Source organism: Toxotes jaculatrix, chromosome 21 (assembly GCF_017976425.1).
Source record: "Toxotes jaculatrix isolate fToxJac2 chromosome 21, fToxJac2.pri, whole genome shotgun sequence".
Taxonomy (NCBI): domain Eukaryota; kingdom Metazoa; phylum Chordata; class Actinopteri; family Toxotidae; genus Toxotes; species Toxotes jaculatrix.
Genome location: NC_054414.1, coordinates 17,444,629 through 17,460,238, shown reverse-complemented (window position 1 = coordinate 17,460,238; position 15,610 = coordinate 17,444,629). Strand labels below are relative to the sequence as shown.

At 42.9% G+C, this 15,610-nt stretch overlaps 2 protein-coding genes across 6 annotated transcripts in view; one reads left to right on the top strand and one right to left on the bottom strand.

The window, feature by feature from the left end:
• LOC121201164 (ankyrin-3-like) overlaps nucleotides 1-15,153 on the bottom strand; it is an 82,353-nt gene extending 67,200 nt beyond the window's left edge. For all 5 annotated transcript variants that reach the window (XM_041066845.1, XM_041066846.1, XM_041066849.1 and 2 more), the window contains exon 1: nucleotides 15,025-15,153. In XM_041066845.1, the coding sequence (XP_040922779.1) occupies nucleotides 15,025-15,138 (114 nt within the window). In that variant the 5' untranslated portion in view covers nucleotides 15,139-15,153. The remainder of the gene's footprint in view (nucleotides 1-15,024) is intronic.
• Nucleotides 789-3,846, top strand: LOC121201165 (microfibril-associated glycoprotein 4-like). Its single transcript, XM_041066851.1, has 6 exons — nucleotides 789-827; nucleotides 919-979; nucleotides 1,801-1,998; nucleotides 2,188-2,284; nucleotides 2,455-2,622; nucleotides 2,789-3,846. The coding sequence occupies exons 2-6, from the start codon at nucleotides 974-976 to the stop codon at nucleotides 3,037-3,039; spliced, it is 720 nt and encodes a 239-aa protein (XP_040922785.1). The 5' UTR covers nucleotides 789-827; nucleotides 919-973; the 3' UTR covers nucleotides 3,040-3,846.
• Nucleotides 15,154-15,610: the final 457 nt, after the last annotated feature.

Genomic DNA, 15,610 nt, shown 5'->3' with positions numbered 1-15,610 from the left:
CAGGATTTGGACAATTCCTCAGGTATTAAAGAGGCAGACAGTATTGGTTAACTTGTTAGGGTGCTAGCCAGTCGGTACCTAACCAATTAGAGCTCCAACTCAGTGAGAAGCTGATCAAAAAGAGTTTTAAGCTAAAATCAATTATTGCAGATTTAACTGTGCCAGAACCACAGGCTCTAGACTCACAACCACATGAGTCATGGGTCTATAGCTGAAACAACAATTAGCCAATTAATTGATTAGTCAGTCAACAGAAAATGAATCAGATATTTTCATAACTACATAATTCTTTTTAATCAATAATAAAAATCAGTCTCGAGCAGTTTCTAGCTTCTCAAACTGAATTTCCTTGGGTGCTGGACCAATAGTTGGACAAAAAAAAAAAAAAGACATCACCTTTGGCAGAGGGAGGTATAACACACAGTTTATACACAAAACTGTTGATTAGTCACTTGTAACAAAAATTACTGAGAGATGAAATGAATGAAAAACTTATGAAATGAATGAAAAACCAATATTGTAACTCTGTGGGATTTTCCGAGAACAGAGGTTGTTTAAAAATGACACAATAACAAAATAAAGGAAGGACTGTTTAGAAACTCTACCATAATGTTCATTGTATATCTGATGTACTAACACTGACTGCTCAGAGACAGAGAGAGAGAACAGCAGAGAGAGGCAGAAAAAACATGGAGAAAATAAACATTACGTTACCTATTGACTGAGGGAAAACACGGGGAAAATACTCTGTGTTGCAACAGGCAGATTTGCACTGATATAAAAGGAACCACTTACAAAACATCTCGGTGTGAACACTTTCCTTTGTGGTAGGTTCATCAAACTTTATAATGCTGCTGTTATTTTAACGATCTTTGTAGAAACTGTTAAATGTTAAAAATGTCTTTGCTTTCTTCACAGGAGAGCCACACTGGCTTGTCTCGGGAAATCACACAACAATCAAGCTCATTAAAGGATGATGGTATGTAAAGTTATAACACAGAAACCACTCTGATGGGACCATTTCACAGTCTGAATATGTTTGAAATATCTGCGTGAACAGGAGCTTCTCACTGAGGAACTAGCCCTCCTCTTCCTTCCACACCAGTCTGTGGCCTCTAATCCCTAATGAAATTTAATTAAAATGCAAAATCTGTATTGTACCATTTAAAAAGGCTCTCAGACAGTCTCAGAATGGAGATGATAAAGACTCAGATTGCATCAAACTGCATCTCAGCCACTCTCATCTTTGAAATGAGAGAGGACCAATTGGTAAAGTAATATCAGCCCAGTACGAGAGCAGATCTGAGTCTACCTCAGGACGTGGCCACTCATTACCAAAAGTCTAAAAATAGACAAAGGACAGATCTATTCATCGTCACCTGTTAGTCAGGTATGAACAGTGGACTATCAAACACAGTGATGCCAGAGCCTGACTCATGACTGCACTGGATTACAGGGTCAATCCCGGCAACAGCCACTTGTCCTGTTAAAAGTTTCCTTGAGCTTGACGCTGAGTCTCCATCTAATCACACAGTGTCTATCAAACACGCCGCTACACAAAGACACACTCACTACTGCTTTCCGTGATTTTTGTGTAACATTCACAAAATACAGCTGCAGAAAAACCTACTTTCACAACTGTGATATCCACATTAAGAACAAATGAGATTTCAGCACACGGCTACCTGGCTATGAGGCAGGATTAAGCTAAAGGTGACTGTGAAATGGTGCGAGGTGTTGTAAAAAGCATTTACAAACCTTATCTGAGACAGAAATGTTTTGTTTTTCTCTTTGCTACAGCTCAGAGTTGTGCTCGCAGTGCTGCTGCCAGTGGCAGCTTATCAGTCCCCTCTGCCCACAGACTGTAGTGACATCTACAGAGCCGGTTCAGGCCTGGACGGAGTGTACACCATCTATCCCGCCGGCCCCACCTCACCTGTGCAGGTTTACTGTGACATGGGCAAAGACAGCATAGACAATTCTGCAGAAAAGTGGACGGTGAGGACCTAGCTTTTCCCTCTTTATCAAAACATCAGCCACAAAACAGATACCAAATGTTAGCATTAATAAGGACATTTGGCCAGAATTCTAACTGTTAATGTAAAAATATGAAAAAGTGAAGCTTTCATTTGTCTTTCCTTCACAGTTCACTTATCCTTGTTTGTTGAACTCCTATCTGAAAACCAGGTCATTCAGAAAAGACAAGATGGAACGGTGAACTTCTTCATGAAGTGGGATCACTACAAAACTGGATTTGGCAGCGCTGCTGGAGAGTACTGGCTGGGTACGAAAGAAACTCTTTGCTGACAGAGTAAAATAATACATCTTTGAAAAAGTGGTTATGAGCCTCTGAAAAGATAATGGGCTGTCAGGCACTAACATTAACCCACAGCATCTGCTTACATGGTTTGAACCAGTTTATTTCAGACGATCACTCATGGCTTTTACTTTCAGGCTTGGAGAATATGCATCTGCTGACCCAGGCCAAGAACTACGAGCTGAGGGTCGACATGGAAGACTTCGAGGGCCAGAAGGTCTATGCCCAGTACTCTTCCTTCTCTGTTGGGCCAGAGTCAGAGGGATACAGGCTAAATCTGGGAAGTTTCGTGAAGGGAGCAGCAGGTGGGACACTTTTCCTGTCTCTTTAATAAGCACATTTGAAATGTTAGGACGGGTACTTTAATCTTGACCTGAGTAAACGGTTCCTTTTGTAACAGTGCTTTTAAGATAGATTTTTAGCATTTGTGTAGTGTGTGTTGATCAGTATTTTCTGGAATTTTTCATTTAGGAGATTCTCTAAGTTCTCACAATGGGCAGAAATTCACCACCACTGACAGAGATCAAGATACACATGGTTCAAACTGTGCCAGGTTGTGCTATGGAGGATTCTGGTATGCAGCCTGCTTTGGTGCTAACCCCAACGGGGTCTACACCTGGGGACCATCACCCCGTGCAGCTGGTGTACAGTGGAACGGTTTCAAAGGGCTCGAGTACTCCCTAAAAACCATGATAATGAAGATCAGACCAGTTGCTGAATAAAAATGGAACTGGGTCAAGAGTCACCGCGCTCAGCTTTGTTTAACTGGTGCTTCACAACCAGAAGAATGAGCAAAATCGAAGAAGAGTTTTCTTTTGTATTTATCAGATATATTACAGTTATTTAAGGATATGGACGGTGATATTCTACATTTTTCTTACAACCAACAATGAAATGATTCGACTGCCAAGGATTGTTTGATATATCTTTTTCCTCTGTGACCACAGAGCTTCATTAGTGTGTGTCCACTGGTATCAGTGTTTTTTACCAAAACATCCCGGTGATGGATTGGAGACTGCGGGACATCTGCACATGTATTACTTGTTGAGCAGGTGTGTTAATAAATTGCTCTTATTATCTTTTTACTCACAAAGGTTTTATTGCACTCACACTAACAAGCATAGATGTCGTCAGCTCGATTAAGTCTGACTTAGCTAACGTAAACCAGGTGTCACTTTCTCCTCCTTGGCTTCTCTGTTGTCTCTGTTTTCTCATGAACAAATAAACAAACCGACCTTAAAAGTCATCCGGGTTCTTAACAATTTAGAATTGGTTGCAGGGGTTTCAGGGGTCATCCCTAGCTGCAATTAACAATTATTTTCTCTATAATCGATCAATTATTTTTTAAATGAGAAGTGTAAAATAGCTCAGAGCCCAAAGAGACACTGCTTGTTTTGTCTGACCAACAGATCAGAGCCCAAATATTTTCAGTGGAGTACAACTGAGAAAACCAGCAAATCACCACAACTGAGAGAAACTGTTTGAAAGCTCTGCTCAATAAATGACTAAAACAACTTATCGACTCGTCAGAAATGGTTGCAGATTTTTTTATTTGTTGATCGACGAACCGATGGACTGTTTCGGCTGTAAAGGAGAGGCAGAGGAATTTGTCTCTTTTGTCACTGCAGATCGGAGGGAGGCTGGCAAACGCTCCATGGCATCAGAGTAAACCGTGAAACACACACACTCATATCACTCCCCCACACACAGGCAGACACACACACACCAGTTTAATGATCCGTCGTCGTTGTTTTATGGCATATATGAAGGGAGCGAGAAAGGATACGAGGAGGGGGAAAATTGGGGAGGGGGTGGGTTTCCATGGCAACTGAAGCTCCTAAATCTGCAGCGATGCACTTGGTTCACTGAGTGTTGTGGGATGGACGGAAGCTTCTGGTGTTGAAACGACAATCAATGACATTTGCGTCTGGGGATGCTAAGGGACATCAGAGACAAACCGGCTGATTCCTGAAGAATCTGAGCAGCTATTTCAGTCAGTTGTGTTGGGTATTAAACCTCAATATGATTTTGGTATCACCTAAAATATGTCCGCGGCACCAATTGCACAACACTGACATGTACTGGAATCTGCCACTGAGTGTATGACCAGATTTTCTCGACTGTCGGTCACAAGAGACGACGTCACTCTATATTCTGAATAACTGCTGTTTTCATTGCATCTCATTTTTCCTTACGTCACCTTGACCATGATCAAGGTGAAGTGAAGAGTGTTAGTCATGGTTTGGATCATACAGGAAACAGATTAAATAAACAAAACTGTTCAACAGATAACCAATCTTCCTAAGCTTGTCAAAATAAAATAATGACTACATTTCATAATCACAGCAGCTCAGCTCTGGAATAATAAAGTCTTACGCCAAAATCCAACAGTCTTATTATTTGGGACGTTCAACTATTCTCTAACTTTGTCCAGTATAGTCCAATCTGATGAACAAAACAAACAAACTGGTTGGCAAGTAATGCAAGTTTTAAGTATATTACCATTTTACCACACCATTAGAGTATCCACAGTCTCACAGACAGCTTGCTGACGCCCACATGTGTTACAACACACACACACTAAACTTGCTGCCAGCCAGGTCATTAATTTCCAAGTCCTATATCAGTCCCTAGTGGTGCCTCAGTAGTACTGCATCAACTGCAGCAGGAGAGAAAAGCATTTTCAGTGTAGTCACTGTCTTTAAATGTAAACAGTAGAAACTGTCTGTCCCAGTTCATTATAGACAAACGTGATAAAAGTACACAAAACTCATTTTCAATGCTGTTCGACAATATTGAATCAAGAATCCTTTCTTAAGAACAGCGGCACTCCCTCTTCCAGAAAGTCCTGCATCATTTGTTATTGTTTATATTATGAAATCAACCGAGAATGGGCAGATAAAGGCAAAGGTGTGTGTGTGTGTGTGTGTGTTGTCCTGCCTCCGACTGGCTGTTGAGTGCTGCAATCTGATTGGCTGCCCGGCTACTGCAGTCTCAGTATTCTCACAGCACTTGAGATACAGATGGAGGAGGATAATAACACAACGCACAAACTCTTCACCTCCTTTGTTTTCCTGACCTTCACTTCACATTTCATCACAGCTGATTGTGAGAGACTCCAGATCTTTTATTACGTTTCATAATACGTCGTTTTTGTCTCTTTTTCCAACATTCAAACTCCAGACTTCAGACACACGCAGTGTGCGTCAGGAAGCCCTCCCTTCAACTATTTTTTCATTGTCAGCTGCGAGCTCTGTCCCTCATTGCATCTCCTTGCGATTGGCTACCAGACCTGCTCCACCCTCTCCTCATTGGATGACGGTGGGTGACGTTGCAGCTGCTGCTGGATTACAGGCACTGTGCTGATGTAAGGCTGTGTACGCGTCGATATGTGTGTGTATGGTGACTGATAAGCAGGTAGGCGCACCGGCCCGCCCAGAGAGGAAACAGGGAATCAGACAGAAACACCTAAAAACAAACATTGATCCTGACGGCTCAGTCTCAAGTACATGTGTTTAGATCAGGGAGTCAAAAACTAAAGATGAAAGAGAAACACAAGGACGTCCAAAAAGAAGGAAGACGTGTAAGACAGACAGAAAGCATCAGCTACTGTACCACCGCTCAGTTAATCTCTTCTGACAGGGAATAGCACTGGTCATGAATAAATTAACATCGGCCCTAGACCAAAAGCCCCCGCACGGTGCACCAACAGGGATGTGCAGCCAGTGTGTGATCTGCCTCTACTTGGCAACACAACGCCCTGTCTTTCCTCCACAACATTTACAACATCTACTTTCCCTCATTATAAACAGAAGGGACACAAACAAACATGTAAACATAAACAAGGAAAATTCCATCTCATAGTTGGAAGTTGTCTCATGTTTCAGTACCAAAGTGTTGGACTGACAGGCCCACATACAGACGCTGCCATACACAGTGCTGCATCGCTGGCATGGCTAGAAATCCCATCAGGCTGTAAAGGCCAAGATTAATTTTTTAACACCACAGCCTAACATCAAAAAACATTTGTACACAAATACCTGAACTACAGAGAAACACTTCAGCTGAAATGATAAGGCAGTTTATCAACAGATAGATAATAAATCAACAACTATTTTGATCATCAGCTAACCATCAAAGTCATTTCCATAAACTATGGAAGAATCTAATGAATATGAGTTGATGAAACAGCACATTTCAGTGGTTAATGTTGTTCTAATAACTCTGATACTGCAGCTCTGCTTACTGTTTGCTTCACTAAATATTTGCTTTTCACTCGATGGCCAGTCGCACATTAAACAATCGGCCAGATGAGGAAATAATGAAATCTACAGCAAACAGAGGTAACATGAGCAGCAGAGAAGCGCTGTATGAACAGTTGCCTTTACTTTTACAGCTCACAGAGTACGAAAGGCAATTAAGGAATTGCTCAGTAAATCGATAGAGCACTTTAGTTGCATGTACTACATCAGCATGGCTATTTCCCCTCCTTGCTGACTCTCAGACCTCACGGTCACTACTACTGACATTAGTAACCACACCAATGACAAAAAGTCCGACAGTATGTCATGTTTATTCCATATTTAATAAGATAAGGACTGTCATTTAAAATACCATTGTTTATTCTATTCAGAGTTTTGATGGAAATTATGAAAGGAGAAACTGGAGCTTTCAATGGGAACAAATACTACTTTTAGAGCGCCACATTTAGCCCACGCCCACTGTTTGCCTATCACTGCCCCAGACCACTGTAGGTTAAATGCTCGGAGAGTGAAGGGGTCGTGGTTGGTTCAAACCTGTCTGTAAAAACAGCAGGACAGAGCAGACTGAAAGCTGGAGAAGTTTTTGGACAGGCTGACAGCTCTTTTCTCATTTCCATTTGAAAACTTGGAAGGCAGTTGTTACAGTCTAATTTAATTGTATTGCTGCTTTAATCTCAGAAAAGCCTAATGAGGGGTTGGATGGACTGCTACAAATCAAAGACAAAGGAGTGTAGAGAGCAGAAGAAAGAAACACAGGGAAAGAGGGAGAGAGAAAATGAGGACAGTGTTTTTGGCTCACACCAAATACTCTGAGCGGTCTCAGTAGCTGCACATCTCTGCGCAGCGTTAGTGGGCCGGGGCATGACTAAACTGAGCAGCCCTTACAACCTCTCAGCATGAAGCCAGAATGCTGCATTAGTTCCCCAGAATCATACAGTAGCCCTGTGCAATCCTGTACAGCCAACTGATTCAGACATACAACACTATCTGGAAAACCAGTAATAAATTATTCTGAGAGTTCTGCAGAAATTCCCTGAGAATCATCACATTTTTAGGTTTTCTTCAGTGTTTGAGTAATTCAGTGATGGTTGTCTGAACATCAATGGGTTTGTTGCAAGCAGGAACAGCTAACAGCTGATTCGGCATACATCTCATGGTGCCAGTTTGCTAAAATGTCAACCCCTTGGTCTGTCGGTACAGTTTCTGAAAAGACAGTTTTTTTTATGTGAATTTTCAGTGCTTGTGGCAACACAAGCATAATTCCATCCATACACCCCCATTGTATGTGTTCATTGTATCATACTTAAGCCTTTTTTTTGGCAGCTTTATATGACTCCTACAAAAAAATAATTATCTTCACAATAGATGTGACCATGACGCCGTGGTACATGTGGGCGCCAACCTCATATCGCCCCCTGTGTCACTGCTGTGGCCGCAGAGTTACGAGGCGAAGCTGCAGTCCCGTTTTTTAAATTCTTTTAAATAAGAAGAGGCAGTAACTTGCCACCTCAGCCTTGAGTGAGCGAACGTCTTCTCTCCTGCCATTGTCTCAGTGAACAGTTACTGACAAGAAACGGACTAAACACTATGAAAAATGAGCTTAGTGAGAAGGATTTTGAAAAGCTTACTGCTGTTATGAAACGCCCACAGGATTTTATGATATACTGCACAGCTTTAAGCGTCACATTTGCCTTGGACGGATGCAGATGAGTGGAGGATGCTGTTATAATGGTCTTTATTGTTTCATGCACTGCAGGAGAACATGAAATCCACCATCGCTGCCATCATCGCCTGGGAAATCCCCAGCATTATTCCCCAGTGGTTTTTTTTTTTTTATTAGGACAGGAAATGAGAGTGGTCAACACTGCAGATTTTAGCTGGTCCCATTAATAGTTCCATTAGTTTTCAGTGCCCTTGCCGTCTCCGCACAGGAGCCGGAAACCCTCTTTCATCTGGTTGTATCAAGTGTCTGCCTAAGACAAGAGTGGCCTGCCCTCTCTCTTCTCACACACACATGAATGTATAAGATATTCCAGTGAACTGTGTGTGAGTGTCCAAGCCTCCACCTGTCTGTCTATTTCTGTCTGTCTCATCCAGGCAGGTCTCCTCCCTGCTGCTCACTTTCAACATGTCCGCTTCACCCTGAGAGTACAGCAGAGGGCAGCGGAGAAAACTCTCGTTTTCCTCTCTTACACAAACACACACAGACTCACATCCTGCCTGTGTCGTGACTCTGTGCTGGACCTGCGCCACAGATCAACACCTCACCCACAGAGAGTATGCATGGGTTGAAACATCAAATAATCCTGCCCCCCGGTTTTCTCCTTTTTAATATGATATGACAATGTTTCCCCGATAGTTTCCCCGACACTCAGTTTCTTTTATTTTACACATAATGTTCAAATATTCCTCCAACAAACAGTGATCAACAAGTCCGGACGTATCCCTTCATCCATCCATTTTCCAAATTCACTTATACCTCTATCAAAACTCACATATCCTGTGCAGGGTCATGAAGGGCGGGAGCTATACCAACACACTCTGCACACTCCTCAAGGCAGCGTAAACTCTGGACAGGTTAGTGGGTCGAAGCCACACTAGTCGCTACTAGCACAACACACCTGTATCTCCCACCCAACCTTGAGTGGTTGAGCTGTATTGTAAGAGCCTGGTGAAGCTTCAATGAACGACAGCAACTCTGCCCATAAAAGCCGCAAACAAAAGTGTATATACAAACAAGGAATATATTGTGATGTTGCTGTGCTAGACACTAATCTGCCTGTAGAAACTGAAAAACAAAAGCAGTGGTGTGTTCAGTGAAACAAGAAGGAATGATGGGCTAAATCTGATGAAATGCGTATGTGTAAATGAATGGACTGTCCCAGTTCTTTCGTGTCGATCTTCCACTGCAGAGGAGAGAAGAGAGCTGCGGGGAAGCGGGGGATAAAAAGCCTAACTAACAACATCCTCATCTTCCCTGTCGTTCTCTCCCTCTTTCTGCTCACTTTCCAATTTCCTCCTCGTTTTCTGCCAGTAGTCAGCTCTCGCACTTCATCAATCTCTCTCCTGGATCTAAGTCCACCTCCTTCCGTGTGCCTCCTCTAATTCCCCTTCATTTTAATTTGATATCATTTGTTTTTTCCTATCTCTTTTTTGCAGTATGTTGTAGATGTGTTACCTCTCCCCCACATCCCCCTCCGACCCCTCCTTGTCTTCCCCATCCACCAATCACGATGCCTGACAGGCTCTGCACCAATACTCCGGCCCAGCAACCCCCTCTACAGCCTTTTTACAGTGAACACTGTGGCCTGCTGCTGCGAGGGTGGCACAAAACATGTTACTTTTCCTATAGTGTGCCTATCCAACGCCTCCTCTCGGTCTCCACAGTCTCCTCTCCTCCTCTAAACCCTCCTTCATCCCTTTGCTTTCCTCTCAGATCTCATCTTGGCTATTTACTCTGTCTCCTCTAAACTCCAGCTGTCGTTTCTCCTCTCCTCTGTAATGGAGTCATTGTATAATTCATAATGCTCTCTCCTCAGTTAGTTTACTCGTTTCCGACTTAGTCATCTTTGCTGAGTGCAGTCAGGTTTGCCAGTGTTGGCATCTGGTGCTGCAGCTTGTGGCTGCTCACACTGTGTTGGGCTTTTTCCTTCCTTTTCAAAACTCAACATTATCTTACCAATGACTCTGCATTCTTCTGATGGTGACAGAAATAAGCTCAGTTTTCGTAAAATATTGTCACCGTATGATGAGTAAGAAAAACAAACCATGTTACAATTTCAACTCGACAAAAACCTGCAACAACGGACAGAGTGAAAGAGACTGAAGAGTACAGGAAGGAAGCTAAGTTTCATGTCCGCGGGTCCATGACTCAGTTCTCACATTTTCAATTTCTCTGAAGCTAATCTGACGTCTTGTTTGCTTGACTGTTATCACCACATCATTTCAGCTCTCCAGTAAATACAGTAAATGTAAAAACTGTAGTACAATGAGGACATAGAATCTTAAGTGTATTGTAAAATTGCATATTTGAGATTTGAGGCAGTTTTTGGATTAATTTAATGACAATATTACTCTTATTAAATGTTATACAGATGTAAAGTCTGCTGATTCAGAAGATCCATTGAAAAGAAAAGAAATATAAGAATTGAATATTTTAGCAGCAGGTCTGGTGGAGCAGAGGACAAAGACACTCTGGCTGTAGAGCAGAAAGAACGGGTAGGCTGCAAATATGAATCTTGGCTTAAATAAGTGTCAGGGGATTAATGTGGTACAATGCCTGGTCACAAGGGACCTCTGTGTGTGTGTGTGTGTGTGTGTGTGTGTGTGTGTGTGTGTGTGTGTGTGTGTGTGTGTGTGTGTGTGTGTGTGAACTTCCTCCCCCCAGTCCCAGAAGCAGAAGTGTGGCAGAACAATACAGCCTTCTGCCAGCTGACAGAGACACAGGGAGGGAGGCATGTGAAGGGAGGGGGAGACAAAGATAAAGAGAGATAGGGTGGAGGGGGGAGCAGACAGGAGGAGAGGAGAGGAGATGAGAGGAGGCTGCAGATGAAACGATGCCAGAATTGAGTCCTTCCCAAAAATAAACCTCAGAAGAAGCAGCGTTTCCATCCCCCCTCGCTAATTCTCCTCTCACTTTGGAATAATAGACATCTCAGGCAGCCTTGCATACAACCTTTGTACCTTCTTGTACGAGATACAAGATACAGTTCAGAGGGAAGCCTGCATGATTATTCAGCCCTTCAGTTAAGTAAGGCTTTAGTTAAGCTTAGGGAAAGATTGTGGTATTGGTTAAATGTCAATAAACACATTATATCTTGCTCAAGTCAAATCTTTACCTAAGAAAGTGCTTTTGTTACTGCAGAGGACAGACTAGAGGTCAGGTGAAGCTGCCACCGTCTGGAGTCACACCATCACTAAAAGCATGAGGTCCAAAATGATAAAGGAAATAATTGGGAGAAGAGAAATGATGCCAACAATTCTGCCTGAGTAGTGTTTTCATTACACTTCTCTGCCTCGAAGCCCATTTGCCAGTTTCAGTCCCTGTTGAAAGCAACATCACCCTCCTCCTTTGCCTTGGAAGGTCGGCCCCACAGATGGCTTTTTGCACAAATATCAATATTCAGGTTTTCAAATTGAATGATGCTTCAAATATAGATCATTTCCCCCCCAGTATACACTGAATATAAAAGACTGTGCCAGTTAGCCGGTCAGATTATCATCAGCCTTTCAAGTGGGCAGCTGGACAAAAATTTAGCAGAGCAATTAATCAGCCAACCAGCCAGTCACCCACACAATCAGACAGACAGCCTCTTAATGAATAAGTCAGTCAGCCTAACATTGGTGTACCAGGTCTGTTAGTTTACCAGCCAGCCAACCCAAAGCATGACCGACTGCAGCGCTACAAAAGAGACAACTTGTTCGACTTGTCAGAGCGGCTTAAAAGCACGACATAGCACGTTCAATAGCAGGTTTATTTGGAGGATGTAGCTAAAAGCTTTAAAGGCAGCTGCTCTGAGTACTGGTCTAAGTGGTGCTCGTAATGCACGGCTTTCGTTTTTCAGCTTCCCGTAAGAACCGTGAACACATGTACTGTACACAGCACCGGCTGCTGGACCCATTACTGAATCAATCCAAAACGTACAGCACATGTGAAAGGAATGATATTTTATGCAGCGTCATTTTTAAAAAGTAATGCAGTAGGAGTGAGTGTGCATGACAGAGCAAGAGACATTATCATCGACCAAGTGAAGGAATCAAGAAACAGTGGGAGCACAAAGCTTGTCCTAATACCACAGAGCCAGTCTCACTGTTTCTTCCTTCCTCCAGTCTTCATGCTAAGCTAAGTGCCTCTCGGCTCCAGCTCCAGACCTAATGCTCAGATATCAGAGTGGTATCGATCTAACCCTCGGCTAGAAAATGAATAAGTATATGTGGTAAAATGTTTAACAATTCCTTTACCCAGAGATGGAGTACCTGTGGGGACCTGGAACCTGAATATATTTTCTAGTTCTACTTAAATATAGCATTTGGCTTATGTAACATATGACATGATATAGTTGATAGACCTGTATGTTTATTTTTTGAATTGAAACACTGTGATTTTAGATTTTATTGCTTTTATTAAGCTAAGCTAATGAGACTCTAATACCATTGGTAACTCCCAGAAAGAAAGCAAATATTACGAGATATTCCTTTAACAGAGAGTGAGTAAGAGAATGAGAGCGCAGAAAAGAGAAAGTGAGAGACTTTGGCACTGACACTAACATCCAGTGTGGCATAGTATCTGTTCAATCTACATTGTCTGAGAGGGAGAGAAGAAGAAGCCAAACCAGAGGGACAGACAGAGAGAGAGAAGAGGGGTGAGGTAAAGTGAGGGGAGGAAAAGAAAAGAAAGGTAATTGAGGTGACGTGATCCGAGGAGGGAGAGGATTTTTTTTTTTTTTTTGTGCTCCCCGGTGCCAAGAATTGGCCCAGAGCAGACAGTGTTATAGATTTACCTTGAATGAGCCCAGGATAGCTGATATCCCCTCTACAATGTTACGCTACAAACACCGGGAAACTGCTGACGTCACCCTGCACACACATTTCTACAGCAACACGTTTCCCTCACCTGTTGCCTCCATAGGAACACAATAAATCTGTGATCACACAGGCTCAAATTTCAGCGTGTGCTGTCAAGGTCAAGCCTCCCGCCTCCATTTCTAGCCACAATCACGCTATTCAGACTCCTCCTTGTCAAAATTTAAAAGCGATCTGCCTTGAATTCAGTGTTGGATGAAAGGACGTCATTATGCAGAAGATTTATTACAGATCATGAACTGCTGCATTTGCACACGCTGTGGGCTGTTCTACAAACACAGATGACCATTCTGATTTGTATTAGCTGTAGTTTGTGGCCGACAAAAATCAGGATGGAACACGGGTTTTATGGCTGATGGACTGATGGACATTAGTTCTTTTGCGAAGTTTAAGTTTGTGGATTTTTTGGAGGAAAAGCACTTGGAGTTCTACCATAGAAATTTGTATTCTTTGCGTTTAGATATAGAATAATTTTACCTCTTTGGGCTTCGCACGGTTATTTAAATTAAGCCATGTGAGAAGTTTAGAGGGGAAATCACCTTTGGGTGTAAATGCTAACAACTCAGTACAGAGAAATTTCACTTTTCAGATCAAAATAAAAAAAGCAAAACAACAACAGTGTTTTGGTTTTATTCTACCAAACCACAGGAAGTCACCTCTCTATCAGTTTTGACCTTGATGCAAATGAGGTCAGTGGTATTGACTCTTTGTCACAGGTGGCTAACCCTGGGTTAATGATGGCCTCAAGCTGGTCAACACACACACACACAAGCAAAATTACAGTGAGACAGCTATACACACACACACACAGGTCAACAAAGTTATTCAAACACTGAGGCGTACATCAGTGTCAGCTGAAATGTTTACATTTTGCTAAATTAAGCTGCCACTGCAGTGAGGACGGTTATTGATCTGAAGTCAGACCTATTGATCACCTTATGGATGATTGTGTGTCCCCGTGATCAAGTCTTAACTTTGTCCTTGCACACTGATGTACAAACACACACACACACGCAGCTAACTGCAGGGTGTGACTGCTGACGCGCTTGGCTCCATTGCTCCCCTAAATTCACACACCTTTCACATCAAAATATCCATGTTGCATCACAGCACGCGCACATTATTCCCAGCAGAGGGAGGAGGAACGGTGGAGACGGGATGTACGGTGTGATGACATGACGGAGGCCATAATGAAAAAAAATGTTTAAAATGTTTTCTTGAAATAAAGTTGACAGGGAAATGTAGCAGGGTGACTGAGGACACACAAACACACATAATCCAGCATCACATATACATTTATAAAAAATAATGTAGTTTTATTACAAAACAAACTAAAAGCTTCTGTGTACAAGTGTGTGAGAGAATTTTTCTTGATCAAGCTACATTTTTTAAGTTCAGCAGTACAAGTGAACATCTCTGTCTTTCACACACACGCACACTAACAGCAACACAGCTGCCTCAAACACTAATCTGGCCTCTATAGAAGATTCCTGTTATCTGTTACCGTCCCCTATCCGTGCTCTCCACTCATCCATCTTTCTCTGTCTTTTTCACCCACCCGACCCCCCTCAGTATTCCCAATGGGACCACCCCTCTTATCCCGCTGGGTGTGTATGTGCATGTATAAGTGTGTGTGTGTGTGTGTGTGTGTGTGTGTGTGTGTGTGTGTGTGTGTGTGTGTGTGAGGAGGCTGCATCATGACAAAAGAGAACCTCCTAGACTCCTCTAGACCGACGCGTCTCAACCCGTTCTCTCTCCAGTGTCAGCTCTATGCTCTCATTCCTCCATTACTTTCCCACTTTTTCTCTTCCAGCTGCCTTCCTAACTCCTCACCCTTCCCTCCTCCTCCCCCACTTTCTCTACCTTTTTCTTCACTTCACGGGAACGTTTCCTCGCCTTCTTCTTCTCCTTCTCTTCCTCCGCAGCGTTGAGGTTCTCATCCGCCTTTTTCTTCAGCTGAGAGGCGGCATGCGCCATGCTGCTCCAGTGCACTTAATCCTCACAGGTGGGAAAGGAGAAGGAGGGATGGAGGGATGAATGGAGGTATGGAGCGTGGACCCAAAGTCTTCCCTTTAGCCTTTTTTTGTCTTAGCTCCTAATTATCTTTTTTGTTCCTCCTCTCCTCGGCTGTGCTTTTGTCAGAGAGGGAGCCCTCACAGGTATGTGAGTGGGAGACTGTCTAGGAAGGATTTTCCTCTCCTTGTTTTCAAGACTTCCCTCTTTCTTTTGTTCCAAATCTTCCTCAGCAGCTATCCACACTGTCCAGATGCAAAGGTCCAGTCTGGGGAAGGACAGAGACGGGACATACTCCTCTGTTTCACCTCCTCAAGATCCACCACTGAGAAGGCAGCTGCTTCCACTGCTCAGTGCTCAAAAGTGCAAAATAAGTGCCAATGATAGCAAATACAAAAACAGTACAGACGATCCACAGTCCGGCGAAACTGTCCTC